This window comes from Engystomops pustulosus, chromosome 4, assembly GCF_040894005.1.
Source record: "Engystomops pustulosus chromosome 4, aEngPut4.maternal, whole genome shotgun sequence".
Lineage (NCBI taxonomy): Eukaryota > Metazoa > Chordata > Amphibia > Anura > Leptodactylidae > Engystomops > Engystomops pustulosus.
The window spans coordinates 197232451-197259839 of NC_092414.1; the positions used below are offsets into that span (position 1 = coordinate 197232451).

The 27389-nt window shown below is 43.6% G+C and overlaps 2 protein-coding genes across 12 annotated transcripts in view; both read right to left on the minus strand.

The window, feature by feature from the left end:
* DMTN (dematin actin binding protein) overlaps nt 1–2769 on the minus strand; it is a 29556-nt gene extending 26787 nt beyond the window's left edge. For 2 of the 8 annotated variants that reach the window (XR_011855105.1, XR_011855106.1), the window contains exon 1: nt 2437–2597. The gene's annotated coding sequence lies outside the window, so the exon portion shown is untranslated. Of the gene's footprint in view, nt 1–2273; nt 2391–2436; nt 2606–2656 lie in introns of those variants that run through there. The other 6 variants (XR_011855102.1, XR_011855100.1, XR_011855098.1 and 3 more) reach the window with 6 other exon arrangements.
* Nucleotides 2770–11275: 8506 nt separating this feature from the next.
* Nucleotides 11276–26453, minus strand: NPM2 (nucleophosmin/nucleoplasmin 2). Of its 4 annotated transcripts, none has more exons than XM_072149364.1 (9): nt 26402–26453; nt 16791–16862; nt 15132–15217; nt 14860–14982; nt 14691–14784; nt 14438–14571; nt 13313–13344; nt 11703–11736; nt 11276–11571 (listed from the first exon to the last, which is right to left on the minus strand). In XM_072149364.1, the coding sequence occupies exons 1-9, from the start codon at nt 26436–26438 to the stop codon at nt 11527–11529; spliced, it is 657 nt and encodes a 218-aa protein (XP_072005465.1). In that variant the 5' UTR covers nt 26439–26453; the 3' UTR covers nt 11276–11526. The 4 variants fall into 4 exon arrangements, with proteins under 4 accessions (XP_072005465.1, XP_072005463.1, XP_072005467.1 ...); XM_072149362.1 differs by having other exon boundaries at nt 13313–13347; XM_072149366.1 differs by lacking the exon at nt 26402–26453 and adding an exon at nt 16971–17036 and having other exon boundaries at nt 11277–11571; nt 13313–13347.
* Nucleotides 26454–27389: the final 936 nt, after the last annotated feature.

A 27389-nucleotide genomic window follows, 5' to 3' on the forward strand; every position in this document is an offset into this window, starting at 1 on the left:
AGGGCATAAGAAGCTAAAAGAACAGCAGATTCACACCAGTATGTCAGTGTGCTTGGCTTACAATCCTTCATCTGGTGATAGATATCCTTTAAACAGTTTGGACTTAATTAGAAAAGTCACACATCTGTCTATATTAGACCTCACAGCTCACAGTGCATGCCAGAGCACATGAGACTCATTAGGTCTAAGGAACTGCCCAAGGAGCTCAGAGACAGAATTGTGGTAAGGCACCGATCTGGCCAAGGTTACAAAAGAATTTTTGCAGCAATCAAGAATCCAAAGAGCACAGTGGCCTCCATAATCCTTAAATTGAAGAAGTTCGGGACAACCACAACTCGTCCTTGACCTGGCCTCCAACAAAACTAAGCAATCGTTGGAGAAGAGCCTTGGTGAGAGAAGTAAAGAAGAACCCCAAGATCCCTGTGGCTGAGCGCCAGAGATGCAGTAAGGAGTAGGGAGTCACCTATCACTGCAGCCTCCATCATTCAGGGCTTTATTCTGCCAATGGAAGCCTCTCCTCAGTGCAAGACATATGAAAGCCGCATACAGTGTGCAAAACAAATGAAGGATCCCAGACTATTAGAAATAAGATTCTCTGCTCTGACAAAGATTACAATTTTTAGTGTTAATTCTAAGCAGTGGAGAAAACCAGACGCTGCTCATCACCGGCCAAATACAATCCCAGCAGTGACACATGGTGGGGGCAGCATCAGGCTATGGGGGCAGGGACAGGACCACTGGGTGTAATCGACGGAAAGATAAATGCAGCCTAGTACAGAGATATCCCGGATGAGAACCTCTTCCAGATGCTCTGGACCTCAGACTGGGCAGAACCTTCCAACAAGACAATGACCCTAAGCACAAGCTACAATACCACAGAAGAGGCTTCAGAACATCTCTGTGACCATTTCTGACCGGCCCAGCCAGAGCCCGGACCTAAACCCAATGGAGCATCTCTGGAGAGACCTGAAAATGGCTTCCACCAATGTTCTCCATCCAACCTGAGGGAACTGGAGATGACCTGCAAGGAAGAGGCAGAGGATCCCCAAATCCATGTGTGGGAAACTTGTAGCATCTTCCCATGAAGACTCCTGGCTGCACCAGCTCCAAAGCTTCTACTCAGCACTGAGCAAAGGGGCTGAAGACTTATCACCAGGGGCCGAATACTTATCACCAGGGGCTGAAAACTTATCACCGGGGGCTGAATACTTATCACCGGGGGCTGAATACTTATCACCGGGGGCTGAATACTTATCACCGGGGGCTGAATACTTATCACTGGGGGCTGAATACTAATCACCGGGGGGCTGAATACTTATCACCGGGGGCTGAATACTTATCACCAGGGGCTGAATACTTATCACCGGGGGCTGAATACTTATCACCGGGGGCTGAATACTTATCACTGGGGGCTGAATACTAATCACCGGGGGGCTGAATACTTATCACCGGGGGCTGAATACTTATCACTGGGGGCTGAATACTTATCACCGGGGGCTGAATACTTATCACCGGGGGCTGAATACTTATCACCGGGGGCTGAATACTTATCACCGGGGGCTGAATACTTATCACTGGGGGAGATTTCAGTTTTACTTGTTTAATAAATGAGCAAAAATATTCACATTTCAGTTTTTTTTTCTGTTGTGATGGGGGCAGAGTGCACATTACTGATCAGTACAGGATAAGTAGCGTCATGTACCGTAATTAAACTTTTTATGTATATAAATTCTATAAATGAATTTACAAATGATGTACAGTTCTGTTTATCTGATATACAATCCCCTATGTACACACACATCTATAGGACTATATAATAATGACTAGCGGAGCTGTATACAGGCAGCACAGTATACTCCCCCTTATATGCCGCCAGACTGTAAACACATAAAACATTCATCATATTCCCGTCCCTCCGCCTCCTGTACCACTTAGCATTTCCAGTAAGACAGAAAGTTGTAAGCCGGTCCCCCTGCTCCGGCACGCGCCGGCCATTCCTACCCTTTGTCTTCAGGACACATAGAGACATGTCCGTCCAGCAATACAGAACGAGTGATCTATATATCATATACCATGATACAAGCTGTCACCACCAAATCCCTATACAATGGGGGGTGGGCAGTATAGCAATACATAGGATGCACGGACACATGTGCACGCCGCTGCTAATACATAGACCTGTTCACATATATGATGGCTAATAACGCTAGACATAGGTGTATAAGCATGTGACAGGTCATATATATGTATGGCACGCAGTCCTGTATACGCACCTATATATATACGTAGACAATGACCAGGCCCAGCTCCCTGTTACGCAGTCACAAGATGCACAGTCACCAATCCTCCTCCGCCCCCATATTACCCCTCTACACACCCTGACTCCTCTCGCACATCCCCGTGCACCCCCCCCCCTCCCTCCCCGCAGCACATCACCTCCCATCGTTGCGTTACCGTAGGTTCCCGGACCGTACAGACAGTGTCAGCATCATCCGCGGTTCCTGAATCTCATCTCTATAGCAACGGCTAATCCCCAGCATCACCAGAGAGATGAATGGTCCCTCCCTGCCTGCAGAGCAGCAGCCGCCCCTCCCTGCAGCACATCGCCTCCCCTAACAGCCAGGGGAGAACATCTGCAGGACAGCAATTGCTTCACCTTGTCTGCTGCTGTCGCTGTAATCCCTGCCACCAGGCACCATGTGTGGTTATTAGAAGGGGGCGGCCATGTCTGAGCCCAAATGAAGCGTACAATGCAGTGACCTCTCAGTCATCGCCCCCTCCTCAGTATTACACAGCGTCACATGGCACACACTACCCCCCGCCACCAAACAACAGAATGGTTATCTGGTGTACAGTGTCATGCTATCTTTTGTTCCCTGTTATCAGCCATTTCAAGGCGGCTGTAAGATGAACGTCCTGTATTGTCACCCATCTCATATGTATAGAGGAAATAAAGCGCTGCTAGACCCTTCTTCTTCCCCGTAATAAGAATGCATGGTGAGCTGAGCCGAGGGTGCATGTGCATCTGTATGTATGGAGAATTTTCATTACCATAAGAGGAGATGAGTCAGTGCTAGACGCCTATTTCTGTCCTCATTGAGAATGTATGCTCAGGTAAACTGAGCCGAGTGTGCACGTGCAGGGGAGGTGTGAAAGGAACAGCTGTATGTATTATCATCAGAGGAGATAAGTAGGTGTCAGGCCCTTCTTTTTCTCCCTAATGTAAATGTATGTTTGGGTAAATTGAGCTGAGGGTGCACATGCAGGGGAGGCATGGAAGGAACAGCTGTAGGAATGGAGAATTTCCATTATCATAAAAAGAGATAACATCAGACCCTGTGTCTCTGCTTATTGAGAATGCATGCTTATTGTAAGCTAAGCTGAGGGTGCATGTGCAGGGGAAGTTTTGGAGAAACAGCTTTAAGTATGGAGAATTTTCATTATCATAAGAGTAGATAAGTTGGCACCAGACCCCTATTTCTCTCCCCATTGAGAATGCATGCTCAGGTAAGCTCAATGTAAGCTGAGCTGAGGGTGCGTGTGTCAGAGAGGTTTGGGAGGAACAGCTGTCATTAGAATTACAGCTGTAGAGAGTATATGTAATCAAACAGATCAATGCCCTAAGGCAGCGAGGACCCTGACCTGAAGAGGAAAATGGTAGATGTAAGTAATGAGGTAGAAGAGGACTATGTCAAGTCTCTACTTGGCCATATGTAAAATCCTGATTATCCTGACTATCTTCTATGCAAGTCTTCTATTTGGGGCAGCGCCCCTGCCGATGTAAAGACGAAGAAACAAAATACCGGATTATAAGAGTTTTTAAAGAGTCTTTTGCTTTTCCTCTTTTTATGAGATTGGGTCGGAGCCTCTATTTGTAGCCTGGAACAAGACCATGGGGCAAAATCCTGCTGATCCAGCAATAAAACGACTATAGTCATGGAGCACTGGGAATGGGGATACTAATAGGTTATTTGTATATGTCTCCATTCTCTGCTGTACAATGGAGTCCCTATTCTTCTGACTAGTGGACAAAACCGGGAGAACACACATTTCACAAGAGATGTAACTTGGGGTGTGAACAGGGAGCTTAGTACAGCCATGCTACATGTATTGTCAGAGCTGTAACAGAGCTGTGGGCCCCAATGCAAAATCTATATCAGACTTCCAATTTATAGAACTGGTCTACGAGAAAGAAGCCCCCGGCCCCTCTATTACATCCCTGTTGTCTGTGTTTAAATCATTGCTATATTTATTGCTTTTACCTAGGTATTTGTTATTCTTTGTATATTGTATAATTCTGGCTAATTGCAGCCACCACTAGGGGGAGCTAATGGATAATGATGTATACAAGAATTTTTAAAAAGTGGGATCGGTATAAACCTAAATGCAGAGAGCTCCCTCTAGTGGTCACTATTAGTAGCCTTATGATCGTGTCACAGCAAGCAGGGAAAGCAAATTAGCACCGGACACCCTCATATCCTAAGCCCAAAAGCAATTATGAGTGTTGTCTCTATGGTAGGTATTGACCTCAGTTCCTTCTTCTTCTTCCTCAATACTGAGTGTTACTCTGCAGATTAGAAAACTAGAAAACAAATTGGATACAGAAGTGAGGGCCCACTGGTTTTGTAAATCACACTAGTGTCTGTATGGTACCTAGACGGAATCCTTGTAGTATGGGCCACTCTCATAACTCACATAGATTGTTTTAGTCCAAAACTACATAGACAGCAACGGGTACCCCTTACTGGAAGGGGAGATGGACACAAACAAGGGAATGTTGATATAAAATTTAAGTCTTTATTAAATACAAAAACAACAATCATAAAAACAAGGGGGGAAAATATATACATACAATGTGGTATATAATGTATAATACAGTGGTTTGGCACAGATAACAGAGGCGGATAAACCAGGCAGAGGATGAGAGTTGTGCTTGAGAAAGTAAATAGGGAGCTAGACACAAGGATGTATTAATTATATAGTATCGCCACAGAATAATTTTCTATGGGGAAATACAAGATGACTCCTAATGAAGGTAAATCTAGGGGTTTGTACTGTTATATAAGTGTGTACTAGCTCTTACCAGTAAGAGGTGGTGTAAGAATCCGTTGCCGGGTTTAAGCCGCGTCCCCGACGCGCGTTTCGGCTTGACGCGCGTCACCCCCAGACGAAGGCTTCTCCCAAGCCGAAACGCGCGTCGGGGACGCGGCTTAAACCCGGCAACGGATTCTTACACCACCTCTTACTGGTAAGAGCTAGTACACACTTATATAACAGTACAAACCCCTAGATTTACCTTCATTAGGAGTCATCTTGTATTTCCCCATAGAAAATTATTCTGTGGCGATACTATATAATTAATACATCCTTGTGTCTAGCTCCCTATTTACTTTCTCAAGCACAACTCTCATCCTCTGCCTGGTTTATCCGCCTCTGTTATCTGTGCCAAACCACTGTATTATACATTATATACCACATTGTATGTATATATTTTCCCCCCTTGTTTTTATGATTGTTGTTTTTGTATTTAATAAAGACTTAAATTTTATATCAACATTCCCTTGTTTGTGTCCATCTCCCCTTCCAGTAAGGGGTACCCGTTGCTGTCCAGATTAGAAAACTGGACACAAATGCTATAGAGCATCATCTAATGTATCACATCTTTAGTATATACTAATAAATGTACATGTATAAAGAGCTTTAGGATCAATACAAATAAACCATTCACATACTTAATTCTCCCATTTCTTAATCTTAAGCCATCAGCAAGTGTTCAGCTTCTCTGCAGCACCCCCGCAGGTGAAATATGGCATTGCAAATTACCCATTGATATATGAATATCCCGGGTCCTCCAGAGCACATGACTCCTTTTATAGGTGGCTCATCACTCCTGCTAATGGATTAGGGTCTTAGAAGGGGGTCCCCTCCATTACCTTAGTATTTTAACATTGATTTTAGAAACCAAACATCTCCATTTCTCTAGAGAATCATCAGCAATGATGGCAGTGAGGTCCGTCCTGACAATGGTGACACGTTGTGACAGGGGTCTATTGATCTGCTGTATGGCATCTGTGAAAATGAGCTATTGTTGTGTCCCTGATCGGAAGGGTCACCACCAATATAACCTCACTGCATACAAATAGTACAGAGCGCCCTTCTAGATGAAACGTTAGTGCTCCCCCCACAATCCTGCTTACACAGAGACCTGACATGACACATGCAGAAACACTATTTGGAGCTGTTAAAAGGAAAATTTTCGGATGCACAAAGTCAGCAAATACCAGAGAGACAACGAGAAAGCAGAGGGCGGGGGTGAGCGGACACCAGAACAGTCCTATTATATACACCAAAACCTGCATCCTATACACTTCTATACAGAATATACATGTAATTACCTGCACAGGAGGAGGTGTAGACCGCTATGTGCCCACCAGGGTAGTGAGAGTGACCGCAAGCAAGGAGACTTAAATATTAACCAGGGAAGTTGGAGTAAAATCTTGTATCCCGGCCTCTATAAGAGCGCGTGCAGTTATACATTTCCACCACTAGACTGTATGTAATAATCAGATTGGAGTCTCTGTGGTCTCCGATGCTTCCAGTCCCATCGGACAAGAAGTTATGATGTCACCTACATTGTCCGCAGGGTCGGCTACAGGTTTCAGTAGACCCCGGGCAGCAGAGCCTTACTGGGCCCCTTTGAAGTGAACTCATGGCTGCATTAAAAATTTTGAAACTAAAACAGTCTCCTGTTCCATGGTTTCTCATACGAAAACCAAGCTCCCTCACGGTTATTGCATATAAAGCCCCCCCCCCCCCCCAGCAGCTCTAGGCCCCAACAGCTGCCCAGGTATGCCCAGTGCTGCCGCCGCCCCGATTATCACTGTCGGTCCAATAGGATCAGAAGAAGTTGAAGGGCGGAAACATCTTTTTATTTCAATTTCTATATAAATGAGGCCACTCGGAATTCCATATAAATGTATATCCGGCTCTACCGATCCCCTGCTGTGGTCCTTCAGGGTCCAGGTCCCTGCTGTGAAGCGAGGAGATGCCTGAGGTGGTTCTCACCTTGAAATGGAGAAGAGATGTAACTCACCATCATGGCGACTATACAGTGGATGGAGATTTCGACTTATGGCACCAGAATCTTCCTAAAACAGGTGCTTTAGCATACGATACATAAACAAATCTAAAAATAAAAGTAATGATACACTGGAGATCAAAATTAGAAAATAATGCACCTGAAGGTCAAGGTCATTGTGTATTCATATGTGAAAATATCTTTATATGAGTAAAATAGCAGTTTTTAAGCTTACAGTATAAGCCGACCCTAGTTTAAGCTAAAGCACTTAATTTTGCTACAAAATACTGGGAAAACTTAATGACCATTTCATAAAATGTCCAGCAGCAAAGCCCCCTCATCAATATAATGTCCAGCAGCAAAGCCCCCTCATCAATATAATGTCCAGTAGCAGAGCCCCAGCGCTATGGTCCTGGGAAGCCGTTTGTTTACATGGGGAACAGAACGGAGAGATGGCAGCGTGGGACCCTGGGAGGGCCCGTGAAGCTAAGTAAATGTTTATTTTTTTTAACCAGCCCCCTCCCAGCCATCAATGGGTTTTTTTGTGCTCTTGTACAGATGTTTCATCAATTTTCTTTTACTGACCCATAGACTTCTATTGCTTTCCGTGTGAAAAAATAGGTCTGTTTCACAAGCCAATGCAAAAACATGCATTGGAACAATGGCTTTGAAAGGCATCCGTGAAAAACAAAGCCAAGAGCCCTAAATGTCCAGCAGAGCCCCATATATTAAAATAATAAACTTAGTACTTACCTCTGGTGCTTATCCCTGGCGTCATGTTCTCCTTGGGGCTCGTCTTCTATGCCCTGTGCCCGCTTGTACACACTGATGTTATCAGGCGGCGATGTACCACTGCGTGGGCAGAGGCCATAGACGTACCTCTGACAGCAAGGCTGAAGCCGGAGATGCAGGAAGAAGACGAGTCTTTAGGAGAAGAGGACACCAGGGGTGAGCGCTGGAGGAAAGTGGCAAATACCATATGTACTCGAGTATAAGCCGACCCAAGTATAAGCCGAGGCCCCTAATTTTACCACCAAAAACTGGGAAAACCTATTTTGCTAAGCACATAAAAACAAAAAAAAAAACTTGCATACTCGCCTTTGGGTGGCTCCTCTTCTCTCTCTGCTGTAACCGACGGCCGGCAGATTGGGTGGACGCATCTCTGCCGGCTAATACAGCAAGGAAACACAGAAGAGGAGCCACGCAGAGCATTGGGGACACCGGAGGGTGAGTATATAAGCTTATTTTATTGACTTGTGTATAAGCCAAGGAGAGTTTTTTCAGCACTTTTTTGTGCACAAGTATATATGGTATAAGCCAAGTGCGGCTTTTTCAACACCAAAATTGTGCCGAAAAACACTGCTCATAACTGAGTAGATATGTGAATTTATTACATTGTATATATTCTAAAGCACAAAAAAAAATAAAGTGAGACATGTAACCAAATGAGAGAAAACTTGCAGATATCTTGCACTTTGTGCCAATTCCCTTAATTATCAGACAAACCCCACGCAACTGGCGCATAACTTTCCAGTTTTCATTAATTGTGCAAACAAATTGTGCCATTCCAAAGTGACTAAAACCCTCCAGCAGCAGGTTGTCCAGATGAGGGCCAGAGGGGTAACCCGCCATAGCATGAGAAGTTGGACGTTCTAAGTCTGTAATTTCTAGAATACTAGAAGAATACTACACTCACCTCGAAAGCATATTGTGTGGACAGAGGAGAAGTGGCCCACAGTTAATTTTATTGACGACAGCGTGTTTAATTTGTTTGGATCTGATGGGAAACATGTCCATCAACAAAATTGGGAAAGACTCAACCCAAAGTGTGAAAAAGTCAGTGAAAGGTGGTAGAGGAAGTGTCATTGTTTGGGGAATGTTTTCTGAATTGGACCTCTCATACAGCTACATGGCAAAGAATGCAAGTGTCTATCAGAACCGTCAACAAACACAGGGTCCCCCTTCCTTGCGTTCTTCCCTCAATCAGTAGTTATCATGCAGGACAATGGCCCAGTCACACAGCGAAATGGGTAAAGAAGTTCTTTCATACAATGAATTGGCCAAAGCCCAGATGTAAACCCAATAGAAAACCTCTGATGGTTTCAAGGTTTTAACCAAGAAACCCACAATAGTCACAAAACTGTGAAAGAGACTGGAAGAAGAGTGGCCCAAGTGTGAGAGACTAGTGATGTCCTGTGGCTGCAGATGTTCTGAAGTCATTCAAAGCACCGGCTTGTGCACTTCCTACTAATCAGTGACAGAAAATGTAGTTCTACTCTGTGCTACAGTCATTGCTGTTCTCCAGTTATGCAAGTTATATAACTTAAGTTTTTATACTCTGGTTTTGTAAAACTGTTCTAGGGACATGGTGACCCCTTACAAAAAGAAAAACTTTAAAACTATTACCACCCATGATGGTGATGCATCGAGACTCCATGCTAGACAGAACATACAGGATCAGCTTTGCCTACAATGTTCTTTAAGTTTGGTTTATTAGAACCCCTTTTCATAGATAAATTACATTTTGGCTAAAAAAAAAATAAATAAATTAAGACCTGGAAAGAAGGTTGGTCAAAGTGTAACTCTAGAGGTCTTAGTGTATCAAGGTCTTAACTTTCCATCTTTTTTCAAGGACACTTGTGATAAAACTGTATCAGGCAGACCTGTAAGTGCTGGCGAATTCCCTCCAGACATATCCAATAACCAACGGCTTGTAGAATGGAGGTTCACACGTGACAATGCTGCAAGTGTATCTAATTATTAATGTGAGCCCAGACTTGTAATGCGCTGAACCAGATGCATCAATTTCCCATGGAGCTGAAAATATATGGAGAATTTACACTTTTTAAACAAATGAAGGATCTGCCATTTATTTCAATCCTAAACAAACCTCTACGTTTGTAAAATTATGCTAATAAGTTACAAGGGCTCCTGGGGGAGTTACTAGAGCCCCCCCAATGCTGCACCCTCACAGGTAGTTACTGTTTCACCCTCCCCCTGCTTGACAATCTTACTACAGCAGAAGAATTCCCTGCACACTGTGGGAGGCTGAAAATATATGGAGAATGGATCTGCCATTTCATTCAATCCTCTCTACAGGTGAACACTGCTAAGTCAAGTGTGCATGTGTTTACCACAACAAGAAAGGACTACACTGGTGGGAGAATCCCAGAGATGCTAAGAGTAGTGAACGCTTCATACAGTCAAGAGGCTTGACTTGTCCTCCAATTCTACATGTGAGCAAAGAATTAAATCATTGTCATCAATACGTTAGTTTAATTCTACATGTGGTTCCCACCAGTACAATTACCAGCTCACATTTCCTTAGCTTTTATTTCTTTCACATGACCACAGATATTACATGTGATCTCAGGGCAGACTGTCCCAGAGTCATGAGATTGTGATCACTAGATACTTGCATCCACTTATTTCCAATCATCTGCTTCTTATGGGTAGAAAATGCCAATGTCCCAGTCCTTATAGCTCTAAATTACTGGTTCACACTGGTGTCTTTCACATCCTTGGCCCAGATTTTCATAGATTCCTTACTAAGTAATTGATTTCTATGGGAGTTCTCGCACTGGCTTTTCCCCCCCGCCCACTGATCCATGGAAAATAAAAAATTTGGAAACTTTTCAGTGATGCGGATGGAAGGCAATAGAAATATGGGTCTGCAAGAAAAACCCGACAGGTTTTTTTCCTACCGATTAGGATGGGAAACCAGGTGTCAAGTTTTTGGAGCAATGTGAAACCACCCTTACAAACACCTGTTCTGGGTCTGAATTTGGCACAAAGTTGTGCATTCCGATGCCCCATTTCTTACTCCAAGACCAGGACATCAGGAGCTTTATCTTACTTTTTCTGTTAGGTCCCATCTCAGGAAAGTGTCTGGACCCTCCAATCTAGACCTCTAGTTTTCAGGTTTTTATTTGGATTATATGCTCATATAGCAAGAGAAAGGAAAATTTCTGCTCTGCCACCTTGTGGTTATACGTGACACTACATTTACTTTTGCAGACTACATTAAGGGCCAACACAAGATGCAAAGGGAGTTTAATTTCTAGTATGAAATGCAGTGTAATACATCAATCATTCTCCGTGCATATGCATTTCTCCACTATAGGCACACATAAGCAGCTGCTCCTTTAGGGATACCAAAGTTAATTTGAATTGAAGAATCAAATCCATAGTCTTTTTTTTTACTTCCCATAGAAAAGGGACTTTATTTTACAGGTTACAAGATAGGACACCAATGAGAATACAAGACACTACATATAAAGATGAAATCCAGTCTGCTGATTGGTTGTATGGTTACAGGATGGTAGTCTGGATATTTATATACAAAAAGACAAAGCATCAAGCACCTGCAGAGACCATAGCATCATCAGCCTCCAGCATTATAGGTCATACATTCCCAGTTGCAAAATATTTTGAGTTTACCAAACGTCTCATTTCTTAGAGGCCGGCTTTCTGCCTCGTCCTGCTCCTTTGCCCTAAAAGACAAACATAATATACAGAGCCCTATTAAGGATAATGCATTTGGGGCTGTCCCCAAGCCCAAATATCCATAACCTCAGATCTGCCCAGTGATTGTTGCAGATTACCATTTGGAAGAGGATTGTACCTTTTTTACTGGACTGTCCTCTTCTTCAGAACTTCTGCAGAGGAAGAAAAAACCTTTACTTTCCAGAAAAGTTACTCCATATTACACAGTATCAGATGACCCAAACCGACAACCAGTTTCATATAATTAGGTATAAGTTTGGATCATTCAAAAACAATTTTTAGGAGTTTCATGGCTATATTATGGTCTTCGGCGCTGTTCATGATATTCAAATGCCTAGGGTGGTCCCCTTTATATAGTCTATCCCTATCAATTAGAGAACATACCACAAAGTTATTTTACTCAAAAAAGTTCAATCTTAATAATTTAAAATACAACGTGAGAGATACTTCTCTGCAGACGCCATCTTGTTTTAGCCAGGGGTCATTCTGACCACTGTCCAGCCATGTCACGATTCAATCATTTTGCGTGAACCGTTTAGAAATGACTGTGCCCTCGCTGTTTACCTCATCTTTCTGCAGCTTCTCTGCGTGAAGGCCATGTTGTGACTTATACAGAGCTAACACAAGGACAATTAGTATAAACATTCTGTTTATACGAGAACATGGGCTCTGCAAGACACTGCATAGTTCATCAAAATTTTGTGAGAACGACTTAAGGGGGGGTGGTTTTGGTACATTCAAGTTGGCCTATAGCATTGCAGTATTTTATCACCTTTTCACGCCCCTAAGCAGAGGATTTTCTGTGTTTTATATATGCAGCTGTGCGCCAACATTGTGAGTCTGCATTTTCTAAGAGACTGGTGCATCTTTGTGTTTGCCCTCATCCCAGTAGCCATTTTTTGATTATAAAAGTTAATATGGAAGTCCCCTTATAACTGATAAGGTCTGTTTGAGCTCTAGATAAAGATCTTTCACAAATGCAATTCAAATCTTTATATAATGCGTTGAAGATCCCCGTTGTAAGTTCAGCCTAGGTTTTCCCCATGTTTTTAAGACTACCCTGGTTCATTGATGGTACAAACACTATTTACTGATGCAACACATTATAATCATTTTCTTTAGTTATATTCTTAATTTATGTTTGGATATGACGGATCGTACCTGTAGCAGCAGGCTTTAGGTTCCCTGACATGTTTTGCACATGCTTTAGGAGACAAGTTTTGCTCACACTTCAGGTGGAGTCTCCTACAGTATGTGCAAAACTTGTGTCAGGAAACCTAAGGCTTGCGGCTACAGGTACGATCCGTCACATCCAAACAAATATAACTAAAGATATAAATAATCAGAATGTGTTACATCAGTATATACAGCGATTGTTTGTACCATCAATAAATATTTTTGTTGTTTTTTTTTTAATAACTAACCAGACTCAATGCTTTATACAAAGATTAACAAAATTGTATTTTAAAATGTTACCAAATAAAGACTGCACTGCTCACACTGTTTAAGCCATTCTTTATCAGTGGCTTTAATTGGAGGTATATACACATGTACTAGCAGTGTAACAGCCAGAGGCATCTAGCCAGAGTGTATAGAGGCTTGTCAGACTCCAATAATATTCCATTCCCTTCTAGACAAGTGTCATGTGATCGGAGCCTTGCCAACTTGTGCAGGCCCAGGGATAGACCCAGACCTCAGCTCCAGGTTATAGCACAGGACTATACTTACTCTTCTTCCTTCTCATCTTTGTCCATTTTCTTCTTCTAGGACAAAAACAATTATGTTAGCAGCTTGTATTGGGAGCATGGATACGAGTGGTGAGTGTGGCAATCTAATTGTTGCAGTTGATACTGTCACACACCTTCACTACAAAGTTTTTAGGAAATAAAATTGCCTATAATTCAAGATCTGGTGTGAATGGAAAGCAATTACTACTGCCCAAACATATTGTCTATGTCAGTTCTGGAAGCGATAAAGGATCTATGCAGGATACACAACCATATGATACCCATGCAGTTACATTAAAAGATGGACAATCCCGATCCTCACACCAGACCTCGTAGCCCACAGTGTTTACCCAGCTTAACCTAACCAGATGTTAAGGTGCTGGGGAACATCAAGCAATCTGCATGCATTGAACATTATGAATGTAGACGTCAAAAATGTCAGCCTCCAGGTACAGAAGAAACCAGAAAGGCTACCAGAGGCCCCCCTTTCCCAAACCACTGCAGCTTCACAGGCTGTTACACAGTTTCCCTCTGATGTAATCTCACTGCAGCAGAGGAAGTTTTAGGGTGATGCGTTTTTTACGATCTGAAAACGCACCAACTAAAAACAGCCCAAAAATGCCATGGGTGACATCACCCTTAGGCCGGCGCCACACGTCGCGCTTTGTCTGCACTTGCAAACGCAGACAAAGCTGCGCCCACCGGGGTGGGCCTCGGCTCGATCGCATCGGCGTTTCTATGGAAACGCCTGCGATCGGGAACGAGCCGCCGGTGTTTCGCGTTAAATTAACGCAAAACACCGGCGGCTCGTTCCCGATCGCAGGCGTTTCCATACAAACTCCGATGCGATTGGGCCGAGGCCCCGGTGGGCGCGACTTTGTCTGCGTTTGCAAGCGCAGACAAAGCGCTATGTGTGGCGCCGGCATTAGGACACAGTGGGAGGGGGAATGCTCCTGACAGCGAAACTGCCTGAGTATGCAATATATGCAAGTGCTTTGGTGACCTTTAGGCTCATTAGCATAGTTGTAAGTTTATTTAAGAAGGAAGGAGGCCTTTGATAAATATACGAAGATTACCACAGTCACAGGACCCTGATCTATGAGTAATGTCCCCCCAGGGCAGTTACCTTTGCCTGGCTGCCCTTCTTGGAGGCTGCAGGCCTCTTCACTGGTTTAGGGGGAGATTCAGGGTCTTCTTCCTCCTCTTCCTCTTCTACTTCCTCTTCACCTTCTTCCTCTGCCCAGGAATAGTCTTCTTCCACTAGGAACACATGTTTTCCCATTAAACCCCTTGTCAGTGATCAGTGACCCCCTCGCATTGGGGGCACAACAGTATAAAATGTACACAGAAGCCGTGTATGAGAGTTCCATGCCACTTACATGCAATATGCTGACCACTGATATAGACCGGTCCGGATCCAGCCTTTAGTCGGAAGGTGATGGGAGGAGTTAGCTCTATCCCCACCATTGTAGCCTAGGGAAGAAATAAGGTTTATAGATACAAGAAGAGACATTTGTCAATTTTTTTTGCCGTGGATCCTCTACTTGCCATAGGCAGAATAGACGGCTTCAGTGTGGCTATGGGAACGGGCTGCGAGTCGCTCCCTTCTACCTCTTGAGGAACTATTTCCACAATATGAAACTCATCTTTGGCCTTGTCCCCTAGACAGACCTTAAAAGAACACATACAAGTTATCATGACCGAGTCTATGACAATAATCTCAAGTCTTGACCAAGTCACACAACACGATTTTGGCCCCTCCAGCAAGTAATTATGAAGATTCCTCATGTCACCTACCTGCCTCGGGGGTGTGTACTTACAGTTCTTAGAGCCAGCTGGTGCTCACTCTTGTCTTCATCTGATACTTTAAACACAAAGGTCTTGTTCTGCTCGTTCAGCTCACACCCTGCGGAGGCAAACATGACCATAAGGGGGCGCTCCTCCTGTTCTAACAGGACTTGTGGGAAAGATGTGCTCTCATGCCTTATGCTCATCACGGAGCGATCACACGTTGCGTTTTGGCCTGCGGTTTCATTGCGCTTGAAACTAATTACAAGAGGTGATTTACTCAATAACATTACTGTTTACGTTTGCCAATTCCAGGTTAAAATGTGTTAACATCACGTTTACAATGCGCATTGCAAATGTTAACAGTCATTAATATTTGCATTTACAAAGCGCATCGTAATGTTAACATGTGTTTTACACGGCATTAGCAAACGTAAACAGTAATTTAATTAGGCAAATCACCTCTCCTCACCTGTTGTAATTGGTAAAACAGAAAGAAAATGCAACTGCGCCATTAAGAGTTTTTGGCCACCATCTAACCCCCACACCAAAATGATCTAATGATTATAGCAAGCAACAAATTTTAAAGATTTTTCCAAATCAGTTGGGACATTTTGGGAAAACATTTGATATTGTGGGCTACTAATGGGTTTGTGTGGTACTGGGGTCTAAAGCAAATCTATCACCAGGATGATTGATTGTAAACCAAGTACTCTGACATACTGGTGTGTGTGCCCCCCTCTGGCAGGATCCACTTTTTAATCTTCTCATGCCCTTGATTTTAAGAAAGGCTTTAAAAAGTTATGCAAATGATCCTAAGGGGCTCCAGGCTCCATTAAAACCTGAGGACAGAGTCCCTCTGGCTCATTTGCATAATTTACAACTTTTTTGGTAAAAACGACAAAGTCAGAAGCTACAAGAGCAGATCCTACCAGAGGGGACACACACCAGTATGTCAGTGTGCTTTGTTTACAATCATTCATCCTGGTGGTAGATGTCTTTTGAGGGTCTGTTTTTAAGCATGCATTTTCAGGCCATTTAAAAACACATCCATTTGATGGTTCCCCCCCCCCCATTATCTTAATAAACAAGTTGTAAGCAGCCAAACACATGAAAAACGGTCAAAAATGCATGTTTAAAAATAAACCAAAAACGCCATGTGTGGCATCACCCTTGATGTCCAGGTCATTTCTCATAGAAATGTTGTCCATTGGAAACTTTAACCTCTATCCATAGGCGAAGGGCAAATTCACACTGTGGCATTGAACGCATGAATTTCAAACCACAATGAAGCAGCTGAAGAGAGATTTACTTAATTATGTGGCTGTTAACATTTGCATTTACACATACAACCATTACCTCATGTGTTAACATGCTTTAATGCAGTGTTAACACTTAAAGTTTTGTAAATGCAAATGTTAAATATTTAATTAGGCAAATCTCTTCAGCTGCTCCATTTCATTTTGAAACTCACCACATGTGAATGCACCCTAACTTGCCACCCATTGCGGGGGTCTGATGGGAAACCCATAAATCGCAGAATGGGGGTCCATTTAGGTAACAGATCAATAGTCTCCAAAACTTTGTTAAAAAAAACACAAAAAAAACCCCCACTTCTGGTTAGTTTAAAATAAACAGCTTGGTCATTAAGGGGTTAGCAGTGCAGACATGGAGAGCAGTCACTTACTTACCCCATATAAGAGACACAGGTTTCTCCAGCTTGCTGGTGTTACTAACTGTAGAGGCCATGTCTGTAGTACACGCTGCAGGGGACAAACATTACATGGACATCAGGGTGAACACTATAAAGTGATAACCAAGACTATGTCTTACTCTCTTACCCAGCCCAGACCCCAATGCACAGCACAGACCTGCAAGTCTATAGCAGTGAGATGAGAGAGCCCCAGCCGGCAGCTCCAGGTTTATAAGGCTGACGGCAGCCACCTGACGCTGATCAGACCTGATACAAAGGTATTTAATCTGGTCTTTCCACACATCCCAGTCCTCTACTCTGAGGGTGCGGTCACACGTTGCGTTTACCGCTTGCGTTTAAAAACGCATTGCTACAGCTGGAGGGAGATTTGCCTAATTAAACAGCTGTTAACGCTTGCGTTTACAAAACGCAAGTGTTAACGCATGCGTTAACATCGCGGTTAACGCATGCGGTTGTTAACGCATGCGTTAACATCGCGGTTAACGCATGCGTTTTGTAAACGCAGGTGTTAACAGCTGTTTAATTAGGCAAATCTCCCTTCAGCTGTAGCAATGCGTTTTTAAACGCATGCGGTAAACGTGACGTGTGACAGCACCCTGAGGGCGCGTTCACATGTTGTGTTTTGACCTGTGTTTTCATTGCGTTTTAAACGCATATACAACAGCTGAGGAGGGGTGATTTGCCTAATTACATCACTGTTAACATTTCTGTTTACAAAACGCATAGTAAACGCATGTGTTTTGTTAACACATGTGTTAACATTGCGTTTACAAAGGTAAACAGTAACGTAATTACTGCTCATCAGCTGTTGTATATGCGTTTCAAACGCGACCAAAATGCAACGTGTGAACGCGCCCTGAGGCCGCGGTCACATGATCCGCTAGGCGTCCGTTAATAACGAGGCGCTAGCGCACAGAGGGCGGTCCTCGGCCCCAACGCACATGCGTTTCCAGGGAAACGCATGCGTTTCCCTGTTAACGCATGTGTGTTCGGGCCGAGGACCTCCCCCTGTGCGCTAGCGTCGCGTTATGAATGGACACCTAGCGGATCGTGTGACCGCGGCCTAAGGGTGAAGACACACGTGGCGTTTTTGGGCCATTTTTAGTTAATGTGTTTTCAGATTGTAAAAAACGCATGCGTTTTTGTCAGTTTTTCCGAATTTGCGCAATTAAAAACGGACAAAAACTCATGCGTTTTCAAAAAACGCACACGCTTTTACAAAACGGATGCGTTTTTAACGATCTGAAAGCGCACTAACTAAAAACGGCCCCAAAACGGCCTAAAAACGCCACGTGTGTCTTCACCCTTAGGCTGTGTTCACACTTAGTAGGGATTGTTGCATTTTTTGATGAATTGGGAAAGAATCTCCTGCTACTCTTCCATTGAGGGCGCGGTCACACGTTGCGCTTTAGTTGCGTTTTCATTGCGTTTTAAAATGCATTACAACAACTGAGATGAGGTGATTTGCCTAATTACATTATTGTTAAAATTCCCGTTTACAAAATGCATTGTAAACGCGGTTCAAAACGCCATGTGTGCCATCACACTTAAATGCCAGTCTCTTCTACCCTTCTGGGCACCTTCCCACGTGGCGTTTGGGGTTTTGGCCAAAACGCAAAACACCGGCACCCCGTTCCCGATCGCAGGCATTTCCATAGAAACGCCAATGCGATCGGGCCGAGGCGTTTGCAAGCGCAGACAAAGCGCTACGTGAGGCACCAGCTTAAGGGTGATGGCAGACGTCCCGTTTTGTTTGCTTTTGCAAACCCGATCGCATCAGCGTTTCTATGGTAACGCCTGCGATCGGGAACATGACGTTTTTGGTCCGTTTTTGACCCCTTAAGGACGCAGCCCCATTTTTTGGATTCTGAGGGCGAGTTCACACGTTCCGCTAGCGCCGCGTTCATAATGCTACGCTAGCGCACAGGGGGCGGAGTTTGGGGCGATCGCATATGCGTTTCCAGAGAAACGCATGCGATCGGGTTATTAATCGCATGCGTTTCCCAGGAAACGCATATGCGATCGGCCCGAGCCCCGCCCACCGTTCATAACGCGACGCTAGCGGAACATGTGAACGCGCCCTCACGTGCGTCGCTTTATATGGTCGCTTTTGAACACTGTTACTTATCAAAACAATTCTGAGATAGTTTTTCCCCACATGTCGTACTTCATTTTAGTGGTAAGTTTTGGCTGATAAGTTTTGCGTTTATTTACACAAAAAGAAAAAATTATGAATTTTTTGAAAAGTTTGCCATTTTCGAAATTCAAAATCACCGCGTTTTCGGGCAAATAGATTTACCACCTAAATAAGTTGCTGAATAACATTTCCCATGTGTCTACATGTGTCTATATTTTCGTCATTTTTGAAATGTCTGGATAATTTATTTTGATGTCACGCGATTTACAAATAGATTATCGCTTTTCCGTATTTTCAGAATTTACTATTTTGGGGCTAAATACAGTTTTGAATGAAATTTTACATATTTAGAATTCAAACCCCCCCCCCCCCCCCTTTATAACCAACCCATTTTCAAATCTGCACCCCTCAAACTATCAGAAACAGCTTTTAGGAAGATTGTTAACCCCTTGAGATCTTCATAGTAATTGAATCAAAATGAAAGTGAAATTTAGAAAGGTCAAATTTTGCCGTTTAGAGGTTCATTTAGCACTAAAATTTACACATTTCTAAAAGATAAAAAGAGAAAACCCACCATACAATTTGTTATGAAATTTCTCCCGATTTCAGAGACCCCCCACATGTGGCCGTTACTTGTTTTTTGGGCGCACAGCGAGGCGCAGAAGGGAAGGAGCGCCCTGCAGCTGCCAGGATTTTAGTTTGCTCATTGGCCCATTTTGCAGGCTATAATTTTTGCTTTTTCGTTATTGGGGCCATGTGACGGCATTTTTTTTTGCGGGACGAGATGCTTTTTCCAGTGTTACCATTTTGGGGTTGGTATCACCTATTGTTGAAAATTTAGGAACTTTTTTTGAGGTCACGAGTAGAAAAGCATCAATTCTGTACTGGATTTTTTACTTTTTTTGTTTTTTCGTGTTCACCGTTTAGCCTAATAATCATTGTATCTTTATTCTATGGGTCGATACGATTACGGGGATACCAGACATGAATATTTTTTCTTATGTTTTACTAAATTTGCCAAATAAAACCCTAATGTGGGAAAAATCTATCATTTTTGCATTGCCGTCTGGAGTACATATGTTTTGTTGATCACTTTTTATTGCATTTTTTTGTGGGATTAAATGGGTAAAAATCATAATTTTTGGCAGATTTTTAACAGTTTTTTTTAAAAAGGTGTTCATCGTGTTGGTTCAATAATTATTTACTTTTATTTTATGGGTTGTTACGGAAGCAGTGATCAGTGATACTATATGATTTAGACTTTTTTTCCACCACGTTCCATGACGGCCCCCACCTGGAGGATGCTCCTATATCCTGTAGGGACAGGAAGTGCAAGAGATTAAAAGCTCCTCCCTAGCAAGAGAGTCTCCTTATGGAGACACAAGAGTTTTTAAACTTTTTACTTTTTATTTTTACTTTTACTTTTACTTTTTACCTTTTACTTTTTTGATGAGTTCCGCCTCCACAACCGAGTGGAGGGGAACAAAAACACCTCCTTCCCACCCCCCGCATTATCCGGCCCATCCAGCGGTCCCGGGAGACTAATTCTGGGCCGGATACGGGGGGGCAAGCAGGCAGATTGAAATACCTGCGTTCGAGCGGGCGTCGGTCCTCGGCAGGTGGAGGGTTCTGGCGAACAGCAGGTGATGGTGGCGCACGCGCGCGCGTCTCTGGTGCGCGGTTCTGGAGTGGCCGCGTACCAGAAGTCGGGCCGCATCGCGTCATCAGGATGACGTGACTTCCGGTAAGCGCATCACCAGGGCGCCGGGGTCATCAGGGGCGGACCCGAAGGCCCGATCACACCGGAAGGGGGAGGAGGGACGAGCCTCTCCAGACGCGCCAGAAATCTCTTATAGCGTCCTTGGAGAAACCTATCTTGGGTGGCTCGGATGCTTCCAGCAAACATGGCTGACGACGCATCAAACCTGTTCCAGGTCCTGGTACCCGTAAGTACAAGCCCTGGGCTGACCGCTCTCTCTCTCTCACCATACATTTCATACCTGTCTATTGACTGTTATCATGTATGCTTTTCTTAGGGGAAAGAGCAAAAGGAATCTAAAGAAAAAGAACAGAGAGAGAGAGATAAACCCCTTAAAAAACCCTCTAAAAGATGTGGCTTATGTAATTCTAAATTATCCGAGGATTATAGAAAGAGTCTATGTCCAGACTGTCTAACTAAAATTCTAAAGGAGGAAAGATCGTCATTAATGGACGAAATTAGGTCCGCAATAAAGGAGGAAGTATCCTCCTCTATTGCTGCTCACTTACCCGAAACACCTAGGAAAAAACCTAGATACGTTCAGTCATCCTCTTCTGATCAGGGTTCAGATTTTCCTTCCTGTTCTATGAATGAAAGACTGGAAGAAGACTTAGAGGAGGTACATTCTAAGGATCAGGGGCACACAAAATACTTGTTTGCATCCGAAGATCTAGACAACTTATTAAAAGCCCTGAGAAACACATTAGAAATAGAAGATGTGTCTGAACCCACTTCAGTCCAGAATGACCTCTTTGGGGGACTTAAATATAGGAAGAAAAGTTTCTTCCCGGTAGTTGACACACTAAAAGATTTAGTATTATCAGAGTGGAAGGAGCCAGAAAAAAGAATTTCAATCCCCAAAGAATTCTGAAACAGGTTGCAATTTGAGGATAATACACTATGGGACGAGATACCTAAAGTTGACATACAAGTCGCTAAGGTAGTTAAAAAAACAGATCTCCCATTTGAAGATAGTGCCCAATTAAAAGACCCCCTTGATCGTAAATCTGATGCCTTACTAAAGAGGGCTTGGGAGACGTCTTCTTTAAATATTAAAACCAACATTGCCTCCACTTCTGTTGCCAGGACTCTATATTTCTGGTTATCAGAATTAGAATCTCACCTTGCAAATAAGACCTCAAGAGAATCCATTATAGAGTCTTTACCCCTCCTCAAATCCGCCACAGCATTTCTAGCGGATGCTTCGGCGGAGGCTCTAAGATTTTCGGCCAAAGAGGCGGCCTTGACCAACTCTGTCCGGAGATCTCTCTGGTTAAAACAGTGGGGTGGTGATACAAAATCCAAGTCTATGCTTTGTGGTATACCCTTCCAGGGAGAATTTTTGTTTGGCAGCGAATTAGACTCTATACTAGAGAAAGCTGCAGACAGAAAAAAGGGGTTTCCGGTTAATAGACTTCCCCCCTAAAAAACCCTCCTTTCCCTTTCGTACTTCCAGGGAAGAGAAAACTCCCTTTAGGGGCAAAGGAAAAACAGGGAGATGGATCTACGCAAAAGGAGGGGCAGGCCGTGGGTTTTTCTCTAACCCCGACCACAAACAGAGAAAACAATGACTTGCAGGTGGGGGGGGGGGGGGAGACTTTCCCATTTCAGGCCCGAATGGGAAAAAATCTGCCCAAACCCTTGGATACTCCAGACCATCCAGTCAGGTTACAGGGTAGAGTTTCTCCATATTCCCCCACAACATTTTCAGACCCCTCCAAAACTTCCAGAAAAGCAAATTCTCCATCTCTGGACCAACATCCAACAGTTACTTCAGATGGATGTGATTGCTCCAGTCCCGGAGAAAGAAATAGGGGAAGGATTTTATTCCCCTCTATTTTTGGTAAAAAAAACCCAATGGGTCTTACCGTCTAATTATAAACCTGAAAAAATTAAACAGGTTCATAAAATACAAACACTTCAAAATGGAATCGATGAAGTCAGCAACCCCCCTAATAGGTCAAAATTATCTTTCATGTACTATAGATCTGAAAGACGCGTACTATCAGGTCCCTATCTGTCAGGATCACCAAAAACACAGCTCGTTCCCCGGGGGGAAAAATACTTCACTTTCAATTCAAGGCCTTGCCATTTGGGATCTCTTCGGCACCCCGTATTTTCACAAAAATTATGGTAGAGGTAGTGGCCCACCTAAGGTTGAAGGGCATAGTTATAGTACCTTACCAAGACGATCTACTTCTAGTTGCCAAAACCAAACTAGATCTAAAGACCCACCTTCAGATAGTCATAGGTCTCCTCCAGGACTTAGGTTGGGTCATAAACGAGAAAAAATCAGATTTAAAACCAGGGAAAGTGAAAAAGTTTCTAGGGGTGAATCTAGATTCTGTGAAACAGAGTTCTTTCCTACCGATAGAAAAGATCCAAAAAATAAAGGAAAATGTGAGTCTCTTCCAGAGAAAGGAGTCGTGCAGCATTCGAGCGGCTCTGAGTCTTCTGGGCCTCCTGACGTCCTGTATCCAGTGCGTAGCATGGGCTCAGAACCACACAAGGACTATGCAGGCTGGAACAAAAACCCTCTACATCTAGACCACAAGGTAAAAATTCCCCTTTTAGTCAAACATTCTCTATCATGGTGGAAGAATCCCATAAACTTAAAGAAAGGGGTTTGGTGGAATCCAAACCCGGTCTTGACAATACGAACAGACGCAAGCCTGACAGGTTGGGGGGCTGTGTTAGCAGGCCACTATTTTCAAGGTCAGTGGGACAGCCAGACTCGTTCTAGGTCCTCAAACTTCCGGGAATTAAAAGCAGTCCTAGAAACCTTCAAACAGAGCCACTTGCACATAAGAAATCAACATGTAAGAATCCTTTCTGATAACACTACTACAGTAGCTTATCTGCGCAGACAAGGGGGCACCAAGTCTAAATCTTTGTCAGGGTTATCACATCAGATTTTTCGGTGGGCAGAAACATATTTTCTATCCCTCTCAGCTATCCATCTCAAAGGTACAGAAAATATAGAAGCAAACTTCTTAAGCCGGGTTACATTAGATCCACATGAATGGTCGCTAAACCCGCAAACTTTCAGGGAAATCTGTCATATCTGGGGGACTCCAACCTTAGATCTTTTCGCGACCCACCTAAATAATAAATCCCCTAAATACTTCTCTTTAGACCCTAGGGGCTCTCCTACAGGGTTAGATGCCTTCAGTCAAGCATGGGGGTCAGTGTTAGTCTATGCCTTTCCTCCCATACCCTTGATTCCCAAAATCTTACAGAGATTGAGAACAGAACAGGTATTAATGGTTCTTATTGCTCCATACTGGCCAAAAAGAAGTTGGTTCCCGGTTATTCAGGAACTAGCTATAGATAGTCCTGTTCATCTACCTTATCGTCAGGATCTTCTTCTACAGGGTCCACTGTACCATCAAGACGTACGACATTTAAAACTCACGGCCTGGATTCTGAGAGGGCATACCTAATGACCAAAGGCCTTTCTACCGAAGTGATCAACACTATTCAAGCAAGTAGGAAACCAGTGACTAACGCAATTTATGCCAAGATCTGGAAAAAATTCTGTACGTGGTGCGGGGACTATCCCCCTTCTCCAGAGAATCCAAACTTAGGTCAAATCTTAGATTTCTTACAAACAGGGTTTTCTCTCGGTCTTAAACCAAGTACCCTTAGAGTCCAAATTTCGGCCTTAAGTATATATTTTGATTTCCCCTTAGCAGATCACAGATGGATCAAAAGATTCATTAAGGGCTGTTCACGTATTAAACCACATATACACAACCCAGTCCCTTCTTGAGATCTCTCGCTGGTCCTAAACACTCTCACAGAGCCCCCCTTTGAGCCTCTTGATTCTGCAACCTTGAAAATCCTCACGTTTAAAACGGTCTTCCTAATTGCGATTACCACAGCTCGCAGAAATTCATGCCCTCTCGCGCAGGGAACCCTTTCTAAGAATCTTAGACGACAATATAGTTCTCAAATTAGATCCCCTCTTCCTCCCCAAAGTTGTGTCTGATTTCCACCGTAGACAGGAGATTATTCTTCCCTCTTTTTGTGCTAATCCTAAATCTGAACGTGAAAAAAAGTGGCAGACTTTAGACGTTAGGAGATGTGTTCTCTTTTACTTAGAAGCAACAAAAGAGTGGTGTAAGGATTCAAATTTATTAGTCAACTTTGGGGGGAAGAATAGAGGGTTGAAAGCCTCAAAAGCGACCTTAGCCAGATGGATAAAATCCACCATCTCTCTCTGCTACAAAACCGCAAACACCTCCCTTCCGGGGGACATTAAAGCCCATTCCACTAGGGCCATGGCAACATCGTGGGCCGAAAAAAGGGGTGCGTCTCTGGACCAGATATGTCTGGTCAAGTTCCTCGACCTTTGCAAAGCACTACCGCTTGGATATTGCCTCCCAGGAGGACCTGGCGTTTGGCAGGAAAATCCTGCAGGCGGTGGTCCCTCCCAAATAATGGGGTAATCTGGTAAGTCTCCAGGGGGGGGCCGTCATGGAACGTGGTGGAAATATGGAATTAGACTTACCGGTAATTCGGTTTCCACTAGTGACCATGACGGCCCCCCATTATTTCCCTCCCTTCTTCCTTCTTGGAGATGGTTCTACGTAAATTTTCTGCACTTGCATCCTTCCGGGTGGTACTTTGGTAGACACTGGTGTTGGGTGCTAGGGAGGAGCTTTTAATCTTTTGCACTTCCTGTCCCTACAGGATATAGGAGCATCCTCCAGGTGGGGGCCATCATGGTCACTAGTGGAAACCGAATTACCGGTAAGTCTAATTCCATATTTTTGCGTTATATGTCTCTTTATATGTTATGGGACTTATGGGCATTTTTATTGATTTATTACTTTATTTTTATTGAAGAACATTACTGGATGCCATCTCACTGGCACTGCCTGCAGGCAACCCTGGGGTCCTGGGAAGCAGTTTCCCATAACTTTTTATTCAAAGTCCCAACATAGGATGCATGCGTTTTGCTTAAAAACGGATTCAAAGCGCCATGTGTGGCATCGCCCTTATATGTGTTTCAAAGGGTGCAGGAGTCAATTGCTTTCATCTGATTAAAATTATAAAATGTATTTGCAAACTGGTCTTTTGGTGCGTCAAAAAACGCAACACATTGGGGGACATTTACTTAAAGTGTCGGTGTCTGCATTGGCTTTGTTACCGACCTGCTCTCGGAAAGAAGATACACATTTCATATTGTAGAGCTGTGCAGAGACATTTCTGGCACCGAGACCATTTTCTGTCCCCGAGACCATTTTCTGTCCCTGGGACCAAAATCTGTCCCGAGCACCAGAAATAGACCAGTTTTCTTTTGGTCTACTTTCCGCCAGTTTACAGCGCCCAAAAATGGCTGTGACACATATTAATTGTGTCTGAGTTTCCACTCCGCCAAAGCCACGCCCCTTTTCGGAGAAGAGTCGGAGCAGACGGAAAAAGTCATTTTTTCTGTCCCCGACAGCTAATAAATAGGTCTGAGAGCAGAACATGTGGTGAGAGCGCCACAAAACTGGCGGAAACGCCATAGTAAATGTCCCCCATTGTGTGAATGTGCTCTGAACATGCTGTGTGCAGCACTGAGTAATCTGTGTGCGCTATATAAATAATAATAATAATTATTATTATTAAAGCAACAGGAGGGGAATACACCCGGATGCCCCATTCGTTATCTGTGCCCTAGCTTAGCAATGTATCTAGCTACCTCCAATAGTGAGCGTGGTGGCGGGCTGTTGCCTCATTCATTTGTTAAAACTGGACCCCCATTCTTGTAATTGAATTGTTACAACCTGCAAAACAGAATGTATATATTATTCATACTGTATGGTAGCAGATGACATAGAAGTCTTTGGAGAGGGAGGAGCAGTGAGTCACAGCAGCTAGGTGTCCACTCGTTAGCTCAGAGACAACTGCAAATTACAGACAGAGACTGCAGAGGGGAAAAATAGCTGGAAACTGTGTGACCTCCCATGTACACACACTGGACTATGATACATACACAGTCTGCTAAATGGTGAGGGTAGCTGCAAAACAACAACATGTGGCTAAATTCACAGAAAATAATGTTATAGCTTTGGGGTCCCAATTATTATCATCCCCATGGGGGTCTCCATTATTATTGTCTGTTCTGGGCCCTTCATAATTACATTATTATCAGCTCTGGGGTCTCCACTATTGAAGCACAGTCCAGGGATTCCCGGGGAGGACATCAAGAACGCTGCAATCCTGGGGGAAATACAAGTGGATTGTATGAAGGGTACTCCGGGGTAGAGAAAGGTACCGCTATGATATTCGCAATTGAAGTAATTTATTATTATTAGAAAATATATAGTAACACAAATATATGGACGAGAATATTTTGCTACACCAAAATATAATTTTTTTTTTTAAGTATTAAAACATTTACAAATTTGGTATCTGAAGAACTGTACTCACCCAAAGAATAAAGGGGATATGTCATTTGGGGTGCATGGTGAGAGCCCATGAGAAAATGAGGGTTTTTTTGTAAATTTTATAGCATTTGGAATTTTTTTCCAGCTTTCAAATACATGGATGGAATATTAAATGGCTACTAGAAAGTCTAAATTGTTAGAGTACATTCACATGGCCGCCTGGGGGGGATGTATTGTGGCCGCATATACGTCCCCATAGACAGCAATGGCAGCCTGACGGCAGTACGTGGCACCGATCCG